Raw genomic sequence first — 20,152 nt, forward strand, 5'->3', positions numbered from 1 at the left:
CTATTTTATTACAAAGAGTCTTCCACTTCTTTCTATTATTTTACTCGATTTTTCGATCAATAGTATCGGCACATAGTCTGCCTTCCACCGTCCCAGATTTCAGTCTCGCATTTCGCCAAGCTTCTGCTATTAGCCACCAGATGTGAAAGCCTGTCCAAAGTTATTCTCGTAACAATTTTATAGTTAAAACTTTACGATCAGGAAAACTGACAGTTGAAGTTAAAGTAAATGAAAATAAAATATTCGCGAATGCAGCTAAGAGCTCGCCCTCTGGCGGTAGCAAGTGATACTAGCGAAACAAGGTAAACATTTCCCCACAAAACATATAATACACATTTCCCTGTGTGTGACATTTCGTTTTGTATTTTATTTAAAACTGTGTTTAGTGTTCGTTTTTTGAACACTGTCATTTTAAGAAAACAGTGTGAGGAAAATTTCAGCAATTATGGATAGAAAGAAGAAACTATCAAACTATTATTGTTCAGTTCAAGGTTGCCCTTCATGGTCCAAGAAAAATCCAAAATTAAGTTTTCATCAAACCATTGAAGAAATTTTCAAAATATTATTGCCGATAGATAATACTCCCTAAATTTCATGAGGGTTGTTAGTAAGTAAGGGCACTAATTTGCAGACACAATATAAATTTCTAAATTTGCATTAATTTTGCCCAATTTTCCCATATATTACCACATGATCAGCGCTAAAAACTGCCTCTCCTTCTGATATACAATGAGAGTTTTTGTTGGCATATATGTAAAAATGTAAATAGGAAATGTATTCCACTACGGATAAGTTCATAGTTGTAACCTAATAAAATGTACATTAAATTGTAATGCTAGAGACAAATAAAGTAGACATAAATACTTGCCTTAAAATTTATTTATGAAATATTTGAGACCTATAAAATAACACAAAAGTCAAATAACTGCGGCTTGATAACATAATTACTAATAATAATGGCAAATAAGACGAATGTTGTTCAAATAAATGTGTAAACACGAACGGCAATGTCAAAATTACCTTGTCTCGGAGCTTACTGCTTTCGCCGTTTGGTGCGCTTGCATCTTAAAAATTATCGCGGATATCATCGCAAAACTTGATATTCTGTGATTTGCACCACGTTCTCGAGATGGCGCTTGTCGCATAGCATGTTGCTTAAATCCATTATCGTCGACCGAATACAAAATTATCACAAAAGGAACATTATAAATAACTTTTCAATTGTGCAATACGTTTAAAAGATACTCGATCTATGCATTGAGTGTGATAAGATCTTTAATTATCTAATACACTTATTATTAGATGTGATAAAATATTATTTTTATTGATGCTAGATATAATGTTTCCAATCACTTTTTTATATTTGAACAGAAACGTGTATTTTGTTCTAGAACAAAAGTCACTCTCGCTCCAGTGAAATAAAGTGTATTTCTGATATTTAGGAAACAGAATAAAAACGTCAGTATTTTTTTAACAGTTTTAGATGAAAGTAAATGGTCGGAATCTTACTGTAAGTTTAGGAATACAATAGACCCCGTGGAATGAATCAAACTACGTTTTTCTCATGCTCAACAAAACTTACACAGCTCGTTTCATCAAAGACCTCCAAAAAATAGATCACACACCAACTGTAAGTGCATGTAGGTTGCACACAGGGTGGGCGACTGCATTCTGCGATGTCAGTGTTATATAACAATTAACTTCTTTTGAGGTCCACTTCTGGTTTGGATAATTGACCGTCGTGACAGGCGTGTCCTGGGAAACGCGGCGATAAAAAAATTTGACAATACCCATACAGCAAGTTAATATTTTTAAAACATGTTGTTAGTTAAATATTATAACATTTTCAAAATATTTTAAAACACTGTTTAAACGTTTTAGAAACGTGAAACCATCAACAACTGGTGCAGTTTGATTAAAAACGTAAAGTTGCTTCAACCAATTAATTTAACTGATATTATAACAAGAATCTAGATAAACTCCATTAAATTTATGAACATAAAATATAATACTGCGATGAATATAAATGGACTATGATTTGATTAAAATATTTAAGAAATTATTATCCCCTTTCTAATACCTCGAATTTCGAGCAAAGCTTACCAACTCAACTTCAAGTCTGAGTTCCTGCGGCATCCTGTGAACTGATAAAGAAATTACCGACTGTTCGCGGTGGGTACAGGAGCCTTCGGTGAGGTGCGACACCTGTGGTCCGAAACCTGATTCTCGAACAGCTATAATAATTATTTAACCACTTCTTGTCGGCTATTGTTTATTGCGCCAATTATTCCGTGGCCGATACAAAGTAAACTCAAATATCGGTGCCTGAGTTATTGCCGTTTTTCGACTCCGCCGAAATGCTTTTCTCTTGCTCCAAGCCCCGCACTTGATCATTTAATCGGCTTTGCTCTTCCCAAAACTCGAATTGCAGACAAATAATTTAAAATTTAAGTACAAGAAAATGTCTTGCTCACATTTTAGAGCAGCCTTGCTTGTTAGACTCCAAACAAACTCTCTCTTTCACGCACTGATCTGAATCCAACGGACGAAAAAAGTAAGTGGAGCTCATGATGTAGATTAGACATAAAAGAGCATGAAATGCGACAATGGAAAAAAACGGATAATTGAAGCAATGCCAATAAATTACGGTCAACACAGAATTAATCCTGCGAATGGGCAGAAATATGCAGTAAAATCATTAGAAGGAAATAGATTGGATGCATTATAGCCGACACGTCCATATTGTAAGAGCGCTTACCGGGAATTAATGTAAAAACGCATATCACCAAACTTGTAACTTCCTGTGGAGGAGCTGTGAAAGCATCAGTTATATTTTTTGCATCGCTTAGAACTAGATTATAAATTAGATAGAAGCGTGCTCAGCATAAGATCCACTATGACATACTGACACTCATTTAGCGAATAATTTTGTTTTATTTAATATAAAACGTATAAAGTGTAGTTTTACGTCGATAAATGTCAATGAAATTGTAAACCAACATGCTGCCCCAAACTGAATCACGAAATAGAACCGATATTACTGAAACTTTGAAAGCTCTAATAGATAGTTTTTTCCATTCTACAATAAAACGGACGCTGTCAGCGTTTTTGAGCAATGCATTGATTTGGATGTGTCTAGTTCCATGTTGGCCTTTTTTTTGACAATTTTTCTTAGTAGATTTTCGTGGACATGGACATGAAAATGTTCTAGATTAATTCAACCTTGCCAAATTCTAACAAACCTGCCAATTTTTTCTTTCTGGGTCGCTGAATCCGAATCTAGCAGTTTTTCGAGGCAGACTTAACTTCATACAAAGAAATGTTATGTTTATCTCCACCATCGTATTTAATAATCGAAGTTCACTCTGAGACCCCGTGATTGACATTTAATTTTTTTCGTCCCATCAGGAACTGGAATCCTGCGTTAATTGATGGTCAGTTAAAAGTAAAACAAAGTAGACCTACCTACTCTTGTTTTTTAATTTATTAATAAAGTTTTATACATTATTTATGAATTTCGCTCCAATTAAATTATTTTCTCTAATGGTCAACTTTCTTTAAAAACATTATTTATACACCTGAAGGCCAAATCAGTGCAACTTGTTGGGAAAAAAGCCTTTGTCATATTCACCCTACATTTATAAATAAATCCTTTTCCTAAACCTCACACAGATAATTTATTTTCAGAATACAATTTGATCTATAATTAAATTTAATCTGCACAATTATAGATTACGTTTTTCAATCAATTAAAATTGCATACCTAGTTATGAATCGTACGTGTCTGACATTTATAGTTGGTCTCGGTACACCATGTCGTATCACATTTTTGTCACTACTAGTTTTTGTAAAAATTCTTAGTACCAGTCTGCTCTTGCACCAGCGTTGGGATTTCGAAAGAGTTATTAATTCTTGTAAATTCCTTGTAATTCTCAGAAATGGCGAGAAGAATATGAAATCATCGGTTTATTAGATATTGTGGGCCTCTATACAAGACTTAGTGAAACTGCTAATATTGTGGTTTTGTAAGAGTTTACTATAAAACATTAAAACAAAGGAAAGTAAATACTGATAAAGAAATAAAGTAGGTACTACTTTTGTTTCCTCCCGAGAGAAAAAAAAATTGCAAACAGGGTTATTCTACCTCCCTACGATTTTTCTAGAAAAAATGGTAACGACTAAAGTCGTAAAACAATAATTGATTAATTAATAGGACACCCTGTATATTTAACGCTTTTGGAATTTACAAGATTGCCATGGAACAGGGCAGAATATTATGTGACTTATCTTTTATTTTCTCAAAATAAATCACTATTTTTGATTTTATATTATATAATTTTTTTTATTATTTTTCTTTGAGATTGCAAAAAAGTTTCCTAAAACTGATATCCACAATTTTTTTCTAGATAGAAGGGTTACAAAGATGGAGGAGATATGATGTTTTATTTCTCAAAATAAACCACTTTTTGTGGTATGATTTTATTATTTATTTTATAAAAATAACTAGCAGTCGATTTTGTTCAGTTTTATTATAAATTACAAATACAAGTTAAATTAAAAAAAAAATAAATAGAAATATAGTAAATAAAACTCATCACAAAAATTAAATGAATCACAAGCTAGCCTCTTACACTTACTTCACTACATCCTTACAAAAAATTAAGGTTATTAGTACAATATGACTTAAACTTGACAGCTTTCCTGTCTAGTTTCTTGCTACACACCTCTAAGAATAAATAGCGTCGTCAAATAGTACTTAGTACAAGTATTTTGAAAGATGACTTATTCTCAAACTCGAAAGGCAGCAAAACTGCAGATACAAAACAAGTAGAATCGAATAAATATAAAATTATAGCACATAGTCATCAACAAACGAAAATTGTCACACTTTAAGTTTTCTAGCCTCTTCAACAATGCCTTTATGGTATTTCTCCGTTGTCGCTTCAGTTTCGTCAGCAATTTCATACCCCAACTGTAATTCAGCTTCTTGGAAGTCTTGGCTGCTTCTCCTCTTTACTTCTTCAACGCCAGAAAGGTCGATAGAGCCGAAACCCGTTTGTACAACGTGCTTTAATGTTTGGATGTTTCCCGATCTAGCTTTTCTAGGTTGCTCGTCCACATTTCCTTCCTTCTTGAACCCGTGTAGGTGCTTCACTTGGTATTCGGTTTCTTCATATTTGTCGTCTGCTATCTCGTTGCTTTCTTGGATTAGGATACCGTGGATTTGCTTGCTGGGTCCGTAAGTTTTCACCTTGGAATGACCTTGAATAATCATGTACAGAGGTCCTCTAAGAGGTTCTGATGGTTGCTTGTAATGTTTAAATAAGGGATCAGTGGTTAATGATGTCATAGTGGTGGTAGGAGGTTCTGCTGTGGTGGTGGTGGTTTTCTCTGCGGAAGTAGATGGAAGAGTAACAAAGCTATTGATCATAGAAGTGGAGGAACCTAGATAGTTGGTAATTTCTGGGGTGCTGGTCAAGTCTTTAAAGGCGATAGGTCTCGATTTTTCCTTTTCCAGGATACTAATTACAGGATTGGTACTCTTCATGAAGATAGGGCTCTGAGTGACAGGTGGAGGGTGCATGGTCTGCATCTCTTGGAGGGTCTGCATAGTCAAAGGTGGCATTTTGGGTTTGGCTGGTGCTGAATGTGGAAACATCACCACACTAGATGGTACAGGATGTTGGACAATACTTTTGATTGGAACATTAGACATGCCGAAACCTGTTGAATGCACCTCAGCTTCAGGTTTACCAATTTTAACGTACGTGTTTGAAATATCAATGTTATCGTCACTTACTTGGCCTTTAAACATGACTTCTTTATATTGCGTGTTAAGGGTAGATGGTGGCGTAACATAATTTATATTCTGATTGCTATCTGCGGCTATCAAAGGCTTATTGGTGAGGTTATGGGGAGAAAACTCTATTTCTATGTAGGACTCAGGCGGAGCTAAATGTGTGTTGTACACCAACTCTTCCCTGTAATTTGGTATGGTGCCCTTGGTAGTAGTTGATGATAGCCAATTCACTGTTGAAGGATCTGAAGGTTGTCTGTTATTGTTTCCATTAAATTCACTTGCGTCGCTTAGACTACTAGACTGGTATACTAAGTTAGCTGTTTGAACCGTTACAGAAGATGTGGTGCCACCACTAGTGGAGCTACTGGGGGTTGTTGTGGTAAATACAAACTGCGTTGTTGGTTTCTGCGTAATTGGAGGACCTGGAGTTTCTGGTAAGGGTCTTAGAGAAATGCCAGTGTCCTCTGGAGGTGGTGGCATCAACATGGTGTAAGGAACTCTCTGTTCTGTACCTTTAGAAAATGTAGTTCTGTCTGAATACTTGTTTTTAGATGGAGAAAAGAAGGATGGGAAGAACGACGTTGGTATTGATGGTATAAACGAAGGTCTGGCTATCCTCTGATTGGAATTGGGATGGAAGTTTGAACCTGGTACGTATTTTAAGTAGGGATCATACGTGTCCCTTCTGGAGTCCGCTTGAGAAGATCCCGAGGCTGGTTTCTTCGAAGTGACGCCTAATAGGAGAATTTCCGTTTTCTGGTTCTCTCCAGGTACAGGGGGATCAGGTTTCCTCAGAGCCGGGTCCACCCAGTACTGAACCCTGTCTAGTACTGGAGGGACATAGTCGTAGGTTGGGTCATTCTTCAGGGGATCACCTCTTCCTAGGGGTTTCCACTGGTCGTAGTCGATTTGAGGAGTGATTAGACTGCGAAGGTTTGGATCATCTTAAAAAAAGACGTTAGTATTAGTATATGCACATTATGTGTGTTTGATACTTGAAAAGCTTATTAAGAGAATTATGCTGACTTACCGTTACTACTATTGATGGGTTCAGTCAAGTTGCTCAAATTGTTGATCTCCTTCGAAGATGCCAATTGTAGAATTAGAATAAGGAACCAAAATTGTGTCAACTCTTTGTTTTTGTGGCGCATGATCTGGAAGCAACAAAATATTAATATTCGGCCTGTTAGTCACATATTTGCTGAAGTTTTTGATAGTAATGGAGCACTTTTTTTTAAATTATTTATTTATTTGTAATACAATAACGAAAAGTATACTTAAAATATTACTCTCGTTTATATAAATTACGAAAAGTAAAGGTCTCGAGACCAAACCTTGTGGAACTTTTTTTATGTCTCAAAATGAATTTTTTAACTATCTCACAAAATGAAAATAAGTTAAAAAACAAAACTAGTACTTTTTTCGTCATTTTTACCTGATTTGAGTTTAAAAAATAATTAAAATATGTGCTATGACGTAATTTAAAAACTTTTCGTTCATTGATGCACACAAGTAAAACAAAAATAGCTTTTTAAATAAAAGAACGCCTTCTCCAAATATATTAAAAATGTATAATATATATTTTTGACAACAATGTATTAATATATTTCTCGACTAAACCCAACGTGCCCCGGTAAGAAATGAACCTATCTTATAAAAAGTTTTCTGAAATAATTTGCATAAAACTATTATGGCTAAAGATCAAATCTATCCGTTGTATTAGTAGCGCATTTGAATAATGGCCTATATTTTTCCACGTCCGCAGAACATGAATATAAATGAGAATAAGTTTTTAAATCGTATTCAAAATCTACAACACTCGGTGAGTACGTTTCTATGTTCCCATCTCGTACAAAGCCGAACTTAATTTATAACCTGACAGCTGGTACGAAGCGCTGTATAATTTGCAAAAATAATATGTGATAAAGGCAGCCAATACAAGAGGATTATAATGAGTACTCAGTAGAGCGGTGTTCCCTGGCAATGATCAATTTAATAAGATGGGGCCTCATCTTGGGGTGTCACGATTTCGTGACCATTTCGTTTGTTTTCGAAATGTTTTGCATCTTTTACCAACGCGGCACATCACCTGGTTGCCAGCAACCTTACGAGACGGACAAGTCTTGCTTGGTTTTATGCGAGTACACTACACTACAAAAAATTAAGGAATAATCCTATGTAAAATTTCCATTGACTCGTTTAATTTTCTGAAAATTAAACTTTCACTTATAATATCAGTAGTACTTAAACTATATATGGAAATTTTTTCGAGATCACTTATATTTTGAAAATTATATCGAGTCGAAGACGAAAATTTCTCATCAAAATTATGAATAAAATTCAATCAAACCTGACATTTTGAAGTCGGTTTTTCCTCATTGCTTAGTAGCTTGTGAATAAAGGAAATTGACGTGTATAAAAAAAAAATAGAAACATTTTTATTATTATTACTTTTTTCGTGGACATCTTCATTAATATAACTATTAAATTGGTAGAACTTCACCATCAGCAAATAAAAAATACCATCTAATATATACTTTCTCAATTAATTTAGCCTACTGACCTTTAGTCCTTATATTTAAAACCGATTTATTTCCGACACCAGTCGTATACATTAAATCCCCATAATTGTTCGCGAAACAAAAGTGTGTTAAGTTATCTAAATATTAAGTGATAAGATAGCTCATGACATTTTGGATTATCAACCGTGTTCAAGCCATGGCAATCGCCAGACTGCGTGCCGTCGTCTTAAAAGTTTTGAACTTGTGCAGCGCTAATAACTCTCTTGTTTATGGGTCTATGCCTCTGGATGGTAGCGACATTTACAGACGGAGACATCGCAAAGAACAACTGTTGATTTAAAGTATATATTAGCTAATATTAGTAATATTTCATTATCATCAATCTAGATTGGTGGAGATTCTTAAATAATGAAGAAATAAGGAGTCTTCCACAAAAATGTACTTTATAGAAACTATACATCTACAATTTTTTTAAAAAACAACAATCCAGACATTGGAAAACGGTCTCTTATAGGTCAGTTTGAGAATATAACGTATCTTTTAAATTTTCATATATTTATTCAAGAGAAATTGTTGGTGACCCCTCCCAGCTTCGTCGCTACCTTCCTGGGGATATCACCACATGTATGCCGTTACTTTAGGCGAATCTATAAAACTTTGATCTGCTGTGCCATTCATTTTTCCATGCTAATGGTTAGGTACATGGTTGAATAGACACAAAGACATAATTACCGCATCTGTTTCTATAAAAACTGTTGAGATTCGCTTTTCTTTTTTTAATTAATCAATTAATTATTAATTAGTGAATTAATTTGTTGCTATAAACAAACCTATAAATAATAAAAATTCAAATTCATTATAAGATATCCTGAACAAAGAAAGTTATATCAAGACAAAGAAATCGTTACTTTTTTTTACAAGAAATATGCAATGATATTTGTTAATTAATATTTTATCTACATATAGTCCAGATTTTAACAAGGTTGTTTGCGAGAAAAAAGTCGTACTTTCCCGCATTTTGTGCCAAAAAAATTGTGCCATGAAGACTGTACAAAACAAAAATTTGTGAGGAATCATTATACCATACATCCATTTTTTTTTTTAATTTCATAACTATTAATTTTTATGAAGTAAAACCATTTTAAATAAACTAAGTTTATGGTGATCCAGTGCTAAAACCTGTCCTCAGACCAGTCAACAAAAAAAAACGTTAATGTACAGTCCGATGTTCCTTGTTTTTTTACAGAACTTTTTTTGTTGCTACATGACGAGTATTTATAAATATTTATAAGCCATTATACTGATCTTGTCACATTAAAAAATTAGCAAGATAATGTAAGAGCAGAGGCAACGTCAATATTTCACATTTTTTTAAGTGCTGCTTAATTCTGTTAATTTTTTGTCACACATTACATAACAAAGTGATATCAGACTTAATGCCTTCGAATGGAACATCCAAATTACAAAATTTTAATACGCAAATAAATAATAGATTATAATGGTACATTATAGTACGTTACAAATTAGTGAAATAAGCCATATTTGTTGTTGATTGTTGAAACATAAATTTATAAAATTGTTTGGCTGTAGTGTTTAATATTTTCTTTTCTCCAGCATCTATTTTTTATAAATTTTATGGTAATGTATTTTCAAATAACTCCTATCGACTAATTGCAAGTACTATCGGTCTCTGTTTGCACAAATATCGATATTCTCACGCCAATTTAATACCATAATAACTAGCATTAGTGTCATTCGGTATTTATTTAGTGTATCCGTTTAAATATTCATAAATACAAGGCTGAGGCTCAGAAAAAGTGGCACTAAATAATAACTTGTACAGAAATTGACGTCTGCCTCTTGCGAAGCGAACTAGGATATGCCTGTATTAAATTACAAATTATGTTGACAATGGAAAATAAAATACATAGTAGATATCGCTAATGGTCGCATCTGTTTAGCTGGAGGCTATATTGCGTCTTAAAAGTGTAATCTGACAGAATCGGCGTGGTCTTTATGCTTAATAACCTCTTCGTATTCGCTTCTTCACTGAAAATCGCCGAGCAATGGCTGGACCTAGTTTAATACAAAGGACCTGATTTGTCACTGGCACTGACTTTCTTATTTTTTTCGTTCGGTTCTTTTGCCCAGTTTGAAATTACTAGAAAACAGAATAAATGTTTTACAAACGAACAAAATATGTAATTACAGCACATATCGATTTTTTGTTCGTTTAACCGAACTATATAATTTTAGTGCGATGATCTATAAAGTATCCATATCCTTTTAACGCGGCTATTATTTTTAAAAGACCCCTCCACGGATTCATACAATCGATTTTAATGATACACTTTGGCGGTACCGTTATCGGTTTCCCATATGATTTCGCTCATGTAGCACAACACCATATTTTACATTATATTTCATTATCGCAAAACTTTTACTATTAATTTAACACAACGCTTCGGCGGCATTGTGGACTTTCACACGCAGCCGGTATCTTGGATGTTACGCCGATTTCGGGTTAAAGCACTGCGGGGTTAGGTCAGGTCAGATATCGCTAAATGTAAATCAGCCTGAAAATGAAGTTAACAGGATGACTGGCAAAATCTCGCGCCAGTCCGAGATGCACATTTTCATATACGCCATCACATGCTTCAGTGTCGAAATAGTAGACAGGAGATTCATAAATCAATCAAACAATTAACAATAATAAAATAATCCTTATCCAAACTTTACTAGATGTTACATTTTTTCGTTGCTATGGAGACATAAATAACATGCCGAGGTATTGTTTGTGGACTCGAGCTATACTGAAGGAAAAATATCGGAAGTAATGAAAGAAGATACACCGGAAAAGTCTAGGGCAAGGTATGAAAAGGAATACAACAGTTTTACGCAGCGGTGTGGCGCAAAATAATAATTAGTTTATGATAAAATCGACATTATCTATTTGTTGTTTTATATTTTAACAATTTTTGGGAACCTCTAAAATGATACGACCACGGAATCGCAATTCTCGCACGCCTCACTCATTGCACGGACCAACATGTTGGGAATAAGTCACTGTCTACTACTTTGTCACTTTATAATTGCACAATAACCGAATACATACTGTTTAAAAAAACTATCGTTGAACTTCTAGCTACTTTAACAATAAACTCTCACACAGAAAGGTCAAATGAAATCATGGGGATTCTCCTTTTTTTTTTTCTCTCCACAAAATTCACTATCATTTCGCTAACAAGGCGTTTTTAACAACTCTAAAAATCGCGTAATGAATTTATTGCTGTCGTTATGTGCCGCTATAAATGTCCAATATGCAGAGTAACATCTAATAAAATATACATGTTTATTTTTATGTGACAAATTGGATTTTTATGTTGCTATAAGTTTGCTTTTTAAGTGTAGGGGAGTAGCGCCTTCTGTTTCAACTTGAATACATAAAAAGTTGGAATATTATTAAAATTCGCCACATAGAACGAATCAAGGTACAAATGAAGACCTCCCACAGTCTTCTGTCCTATCTAGTTCGAGATCACACACTCGGTAATATTGAATTTATGGGCGGGCCGCAATGGCGTGGCAGATTTTTTTTAGTATCAACAATAACAAATCGCCGGCCATTACCTTAATGCGATAGTTTCTGAAAATAATAGTGGCTTGTACGTCAATTGCCAGTCCCAGTCCATTGTGTCCGACTATTAAAATCGCTGTTTATAAATGACTGAATAAATTGCATATCCTTTGTCGCGTGGATTCAATTTTTGCGATGCGCGTGGTTCTAGACAAGATGATTTGAAAATAATTTGTTTTCGATTACTATTATCATGAAAGCTATTCCCCTGATATATTTTTTAAATTCTTAGCTATACTTTTACTTTATTTTAACGGTTTAAGGTTTTTTTCTCATTTATTTGGTATTTTGCCACATGCCAACAACCAACTGCACTATTGCTCTGAGTGAGTATAGCACAAAGCGCAATAAATCCTTATCTCCGATCATTTTCCTGACCGGTTTGATTGTCACCAAGTGAGGAGGTCCTTCACGGATAAACAATCATTGCCAAATGGACGCGTCGCGCCTTCCCGATCAGCATATCAAGCTTTTAATCACGGTACTAAGTACGTTAAAATCGATGACCCGCACCGCATCCGAGACGGTACCTCCCAAAGAGCGGTTATGGGTATCGTGAGAACACTTCGAGTGTGTGGGTGACTGACGGTGGGTGTCCGTAAATCGGCACCGATATCTGATGACCATCTGTCACAAGGCATATGATTTGTTGGCCGGCGGAGTGGAAGATGGATGCGATGGTTTCTGCCTGTCCGCTTTTTCGAAGACTTGTCCAAGCCCATCCTCAGTTGTTCATGTACAAGACCACTACCTTACAAAAATTTCATATTCTAAAAAGGTACTGCTGGAAAATAGACTGAGACAAGTGTTATTAGGAGCAGCAACAATAGAAATGCTAATTACTTTACCAATCAAATACTTATTTGCACGTTCTGCTGTACCTCAAGGGTCCAGTTTAGGCCCTGTACTCTTTATGTATATGGTGGCTTACAGTGTGGTATGTTATTATTTGCTGATGGTCCCAGGATATATTATATGTCATGTTGAGCATTCGTCTAAGGTTAACTTTGTACTGCATTGTAAGATAATTATACTGTGAATTTTTGAAACATTTTCAAGCTTGAATGGAAGTTACCAAGTGCAAGATAACTACTTTTTTATGTAAAATCACCCCAAACCAGCGCCGGATTAAGCCTCGGTGGGGCCTGGGGCTTGAAGGGAAGGGGCCCTCTTAAACTTCCTTTATGAGGAAGCAAAAGTCCTTTTAAATTAATTAATTTAGTATGCTATTTTCTTAATATTAAATTTTATATGTAATACAACATACATTTCCAATGAAAATGATTTGTTCAGGTAAAACATAGCATTAGAAATTGTCATTAAGTACTTTTACTACCGTTTTTCCAATAGCATGAGGGCCCCTCGGAGCCTGTGGGTCCCGGGGCTACAGCCCCGCCTAGCCCCCTGGTTAATCCGGCGCTGCCCCAAACTGAATGTTCTTAAACTTCTAACAGTGAACTTTTAAGAGCTAGGGTACCTAATTAAAGATTTAGAGAATAATTTTTTATAGTAAACTCAAACAATTTGAAAATATTGAAACATTTTTTCATTATTTCAAATAATCAATCGAATTGTACAGAAAAAAAATAGTGCTATTAAATCCTTAAAATTGATAAATAAAAAATTTAGAACTGTTCTAATTTTTTTTAAAAAGGTTTTTAGAGTAGACTGAAAAAAAAACTTTCGAAATTCGTTCATTTTTCTGCTTAGGATTTTTTAAAATTTATTCTTGAACTACTAGCCTCCTTAACTCTGTTAATTTTAATAATAGAAGAAAAAGTCAATAGATATTTATTAAGAAACTTACTTTTTTCCTAACTCTTACCCTTTTTACGTTATGTGGAGAGAACATTTTATTTTGAAAAATATATAACTGTCACTTATTGTTATTATATACCTCAAACTAACGTATAAAACATTGAGGCAAGTTGATCAAAATTATGATTAAATTGAACTATAATAAACCACTATTTTGAATAAACTTTTTAATTAAGAATCAAACCGTCACCTTTTGGCAATCTGTAAAAAATGGATAATTTAACAAAAACTTAATATATCAAACTTCTTTACCTGAATACTAATCCTGAGATTTCTCTTCAATTTCATTTTCATTTTGAAATTATAATTTTGCCAGAAAATGGTAATTAAAATGTAATGAAAATTTTGACACTTTTTCCATCAGAAGAAGGGGCACATCTTATTATTGTTATTAGTTTGTTTGACTTGTTTTTGATTGAATACAATCAATATATATTTTTTGACATCAAAAATTATTATATTTACTGTATATTAAACGTTATTTTGTCAAAATAATTTAATCCCTCCAAAAACATTTTTCTTATCAAACTATCCCTTAAGGTAAAAAATTTCGTAGTATCTATCCTATCTCTACGTTAAATTTCAAATAAAAGTATGCACAAGACATTTCGCAACGTAAATCTATAACTCTGAACTGGAATACAACAGCTTTATTTACTAAACATGGATTCAAAACCCTCTTAATAAGAGTTATGTATCGTCCTTACTTGTTTTTCCACAAGACTAATTTTTGAATATGAATGACGGCAGTTGCAAACAAATATGATAGTCGTTTGTACTTTCATTAGTAGTTTCATTCAAAAATATATATTGTCTCTAGGTATTTATTTGGAACATAATTTTACTTTTTTTTGTTTGTTTGGATAGATGCTGCACATGAATACATTTTAAAAATTAATTGAATTAGGATTTCGCCAAAAAGATCAGCCAAGGGCTTATGGAAATTTTGACGTAAACATTAGTTTAATTTTATTATAATTTCTTCACATGTAGCAAAACACCTAAATAAAAAAGCAAACACAATTATTTTCCGTAAAAAAGTAGCTCCATTGATTAAATTGAGTTCCTGCCAAACTTACCTTAATTTTCTTAGACTATCTTAAGAACTTCCAAGCTTAATTTTCCTCAATATATTCCAGAACGCGACACATCTTTAACAATCGAAAAATGTAGGTTCCCAGCAACACTCCGTATACGAATAACGTGCCCCGCGACGTTCGATTGTTATCTAAAGCGCCTCGACGAGTATTATTGTTAACACTTATTAATTATTACCGATCAAGTCCTGTTCTTAAACATACCATGTGGAGACTGATCACAGTAGTCTTGAGAATTACCGACATGGTCCCCCTCCAGGTTTTCTTTTATTTTCTCTAGACCCATTGCCCACCTCCCTAACTTACTCATTCACCTCTTCGAGGAAGAAGAAATCCTTAGGTATTGTTAAATGTTAACTAACCGATAATCCATTTTGATCGCGGACTTCGGCCAGCTGAAGACCGATTTGGTAATTTCGTAGAAAGTAAATGGCTTGGGCGTATTAGGCAGCTAGACGGATGTCATTCAAGCGCTCTTTAGATCATTTCTGTACGGTTGTCTCGACGAATTTTCATTATTGTTAAAAAAAAATAATTAATTAGGTAAAATGCACAACAATTTACAACAATAACCCGAAATTACTATCCTTAACAAAGATCAACGGGAAAATATAGTTAAAAATTGGCAAACTAAACATTTTAATTCACATCATGAAGAAATCCCTGATTTTTTTTTTTGACAATAAATTTGGTAGATTGTACGTAAGTTTCCAGTTTCTTCATTATAAAATATTAGTGTACTGACATACCTTACTGCTTACTGATAGTCAATTGTTTTATTATTCTGGCACCCCATATATTTACGCAAGATCGAAAGTATAAGTAGATGTAAATGCAAACAACTTAAAATTACGACAATACAAAACTACATGGAATAAATATTTATTAAATGTGAACAATCTAAAGACTGCACAAAAAAATACTTAATTCGGAATATTAAAATTGCCTTGGCAATCTATACATTCTACATTGTTTATTACACATAAGCAACAATATTGTGAGAAATGAGATTCATTGTCATTTTATCAGAACTAACAATCCATTACAAAACTTGGCATTAAATTTTATAATACATTACCAACAACAATACATGATACTATTTTAACTATTTTTATAGTTTTTATATTCATGTTTATTAATTTTCTCAATGTTTTATCTCTTACTTTGTGTATTCTATTCTATTTTACCTGTGTAAAAAATGTTTTATACAGGGTCATTCAAAAATGGTGACCAAAAATGATACCTCGTATTCTTTGGTGATTTTTAAGGGTACCTAGTAATTGTTATAAAGTTTTTATTTAGGACGCTTCGTTAAAATTATATAGGGTATTAAACTTCAAAAAATATTTTTAATTTTTTTAAATAACTTAAAAACTAGTAAGTGAAATAATTCGAAATTGGCACATGTATTTATGTAAACATTGTCTAAAATCTGAGGGCTTTTCCCAAAATTTACATTTACGGTAACAACCATGATATTTTCGGATCCGTCTTTCAATTTTCTACAAATTACTGTATTCGAAAAAAGCCTGATTTTCGAGTAAAACTTAAAAAATCAATTGAAAACACTGTTACTTAAATGACCTGGCAAGCACTAATCATTCGGTTATTTGTTCGAACAAAGAAATTAATAAAGGGCCCCATATTCTTTAAATAGTGTTTTCCGCAAAGACAAATAATTTCAAACATTTAATAACTGAATAATCTAAAGCTTATCAAATAATAGGAATGTTATGTCATGCCATCTGGTTATTTTCAAAGACGCCGCAGTAAAACGAATAAACAGGTGCAAAAAACGATCAAACCATCAAGGTTTTAGGTACTGAAATCTTCGAAAATACTAACTTTTTTATATATAATTCCACATGTAAATATTCTTATAACATTTACTTGCTTAGTCCTACATATAAAATTGTTTACTTTTATTTATAAGTACGTGAAAATAATTCTTAAAATGTGGGGTTAGAATAACAGCAAACGCATGTTTTACAAACGCTTTTTTTTTAGTTCTTATTTTATTTGAGTAAATTTAAATGGTAACAATGAATAAACAAAACATCAAGGATTTTATTTTTGTGCTTACTTTTGTTCTACACGTTTTACTTTCAAAGATTTCAGTACCTAAAAACGCCAGAAATTTCACTATTTCTCGGCCGGGAATATGGCCACCTTAATGATTTTAATTGAGTACAAGCTCAAAAATACCACCATTTCCACGAACACAGGCCCGACATATTTTTAGTAACGAAAATGTAATTTGTTCGAAATGTATTGTTGTTGAATCTGATGAAGAGCATTATTTATTAGTTTTTCTAACTGCTCAGAATGTCAAAGTTATTATCGCAGCCCACTATCTAATTTTAAAAAGCATTAGGTATATTCGAATATCGAAGTGTGTTCTTAGTTCGTTTTTTAAGTTTTACTCGAAAATCGGGCTTTTTTCGAAAAACATAAGAGAGTAGTAATTTGTAGAAAACTGAAAGACGAGTTCGAAAATATCATGGTTGTTACCGTAAAGCAGTGGCGTTCTATTTATTTATAAAAATATGCCACCGATACCCTGTGCCTCCGCCACTGCAGTATGTACATTTTAGGAAAAGACTTCAGATTTTGGATAATATTTACATAAATATAATATGTGCCCAATTTCAAATTATTTCATTGATTAGTTTTTAAATTATTTAAAAAAATTAAAAAATATTTTATAACACCCTATATCTTTTTAACGAAGCATCCTAGATAAAAACTTTATAGGAAAGACTCTCCTTAAAATTCAACAGAGAATACGAGGTTTCATTTTTGGTCCTCATTTGTGAATCACCCTGTATTTTAGGTACTCACGGAATTACCTGACATATTTTTACCTATTTCTTCCTACATAAATGATATTTTGAAAAGGCCTGAAGGATATATTATTGTTTAACATCTACTGTGCATATTAATAAAATTATAACTTTGTTTTCCAAAGATCTTGAGAAAATTGAAGAAACTAAACACATAACCGATGCGTTATTCAGGTCCACTTACGAATATCCTCGAATAAAAACATCTTTTCCTCTTTCCGTAACATTTCGTGCTCTGGATACGATACTGCCAACTATAAGAGAAACCGTTTTTCCTAATGGATAGCCGGGCTACAGCATTAAATATTCACCAGGGGTTCTCGGTAAGAATGTGGGATATGTAATACAAATTTAGTGGAGAAAGTCGTAGTTGACAAACGCATATGCTTGAAAAGTATACGTAGAAGTTGAAATATTAAGTGAAACGTTAAACGAAGCGCTGGTCCATTCATAAGGATGAGATTAGGACCAATTTAGAACCGAACCAATAGACGTATAGGCGGCTAGACTGTAGGTCAAGGTATCTTTGGATTATCTATAGGCAGAGATTTAACTGTATTATTTACCAGTTTCGGTTAGTTTATCTAAAATAAAAATACGTGTGAAATTTACCGACGTTTTGGATTTAAAAAGCTTTTATACTTGAAATATTTATAGCTTCTCTCTAGGGCTCAAAAGTAGGTACAGTGTACAGTATCTCCACTTGACGATATCGATCTAAACCATCCGAGATGTTAAATAATTAGTGATCTAGATCTGCAGATGAATCACACAGACGTAAAAAATGCCTACATCATCTAGTCCATTTCCTAAACCTTGATATATCCACTTTACTAAGGAAACCGATAATTATAAAGAAAAATACGTTTATTCATATTCTTTTTTAATTAGCATCAACTTGTGCGAAATATAACGAGCCAACTTTTTATATGTGTCAAAATGATTTAGTTCTAATTTTTATCACCTAGTTAAAATTAATGTACGGCATATATCATTACGTTCCGAATTACCAAAAAAATAATGATTTGTTGCGGAAATATTTAATGGAATTTTAAACTTTTTAATGAAAGGTAGGCAATAATAATAATTAGCAGCGACGTACGTTAGATAAGGAATCGAATCTACAGGGCAATTAATACTATTTCCAGGAACAATAAAAAAAATCAGATTTGATGTAAATGCGCATGATTGTAATAGAAAACTTGTTGAGAATTCACTTTTTATGTGAGTTGGGAAGCAAAAATACAAATACTTACAAGAAAAAAAGCGTCCGTGCAAATAACAAACCGAATATTGTAATATCATTTGCAATCGAAAAACATGAAAAAAAATGTTTTTATATTTATAAAATCGAGTATAGAAAGTTTATTTGTTTTCTAATTATTAAATGAAATACAATATGTTTTCCCGTTTTTTTTCATTTTCATTTGTATGCAAGATGAGATGGTACAATGGACATGTTAGTAAGAACCCCTATTAAAAAAAATACTTTTGTTTCAGTTTTGTGTAATGTGTAGCGAAAATTTCACTTGCTTGTCCATAACAGGCACTGGACGCGACTTTGCATATAAAAGCTCATATTTTGGATACACTTTCTAAATAAACCGTAAACAGTCCAGTGGAGTGCGTACAAAATTTTGATATAACTGTTCTTGTGTTAAAAATCAACAATTATTTTTCAAAGTAATAAGAAAATGATCAGCGAGCAAAGAAAAAATCAAATAACATTACTTAAATGTTGTGTTAAACAAATTATTTTAAGTAAAAGATTTTATATGAACGTGGGTGAGATACAGGGTGTCGAAATTAGAAAAAAAAAGAATATCATTTTCTGAAATACTGTCTCCAGAATATGTTTTTGTAGAATCAATTATCTTCGATTCACTTAAAATTAAAAAATCAGATCTAATGATTCTACTACAAATATCCAGAACGATTTTTTTTCTAATTGTAACAGTACCTGGAATAAAATCTGGATCAACCTTTATATTTTACGTCTACATTTTACGATTAGAATCCTCTAGCCGCGCCACTGGCCAGGACGTATTATTTTCTAATCGGTACATAAGTCACGAACGGGCGAAGACAATTACCATCGATCGGCCGGCACGTCATAGATGGACTTTCATAATTTCACTTCTGCCTTTGTGTCGCGTTTGATAAAATCACACGGTGCTCTTCATACCCCATAAACAGTCCGCCAACGGTGGCGAGAAACTTGTAATTGTTCCCTAAATATGTACAAACTATTCGCGGTAGCTTCTTAGTTCTTACTCTAATTACCTATTAACCTGATTAGACCCAACCGACGAGGAGGTGGATTTCGCTGAACATTACCGGACGAAAAACACTGGAGTTTTTATATCTGAAGATCAGTCTTAAGGGTGTACTGTGTCCAGTTTTATGGAGCAATTTGAAAGAAACAAGTTTTAATG

The 20,152-nt window shown here is 33.2% G+C and overlaps 1 protein-coding gene across 1 annotated transcript; it reads right to left on the minus strand.

Moving 5' to 3' along the window:
- Positions 1-4,554: 4,554 nt before the first annotated feature.
- LOC108912289 lies at positions 4,555-14,924 on the minus strand. The gene is made up of 3 exons (XM_018717488.1): positions 14,857-14,924; positions 6,831-6,954; positions 4,555-6,744 (listed from the first exon to the last, which is right to left on the minus strand). The coding sequence occupies exons 2-3, from the start codon at positions 6,949-6,951 to the stop codon at positions 4,883-4,885; spliced, it is 1,983 nt and encodes a 660-aa protein (XP_018573004.1). The 5' UTR covers positions 6,952-6,954; positions 14,857-14,924; the 3' UTR covers positions 4,555-4,882.
- Positions 14,925-20,152: the final 5,228 nt, after the last annotated feature.

The sequence above is a fragment of the Anoplophora glabripennis genome, unplaced genomic scaffold, assembly GCF_000390285.2.
Source record: "Anoplophora glabripennis isolate ALB-LARVAE unplaced genomic scaffold, Agla_2.0 scaffold183, whole genome shotgun sequence".
Classification (NCBI taxonomy): domain Eukaryota; kingdom Metazoa; phylum Arthropoda; class Insecta; order Coleoptera; family Cerambycidae; genus Anoplophora; species Anoplophora glabripennis.

Coding starts and splice junctions, on each gene's coding strand:
- LOC108912289 (XM_018717488.1), bottom strand. CDS start 6,951: ATGCGCCACAAAAACAAAGAGTTGACACAATTTTGGTTCCTTATTCTA. Junction 6,745..6,830: donor ACCCATCAATAGTAGTAACG/GTAAGTCAGCAT, acceptor TCTTTTTTTAAG/ATGATCCAAACCTTCGCAGT.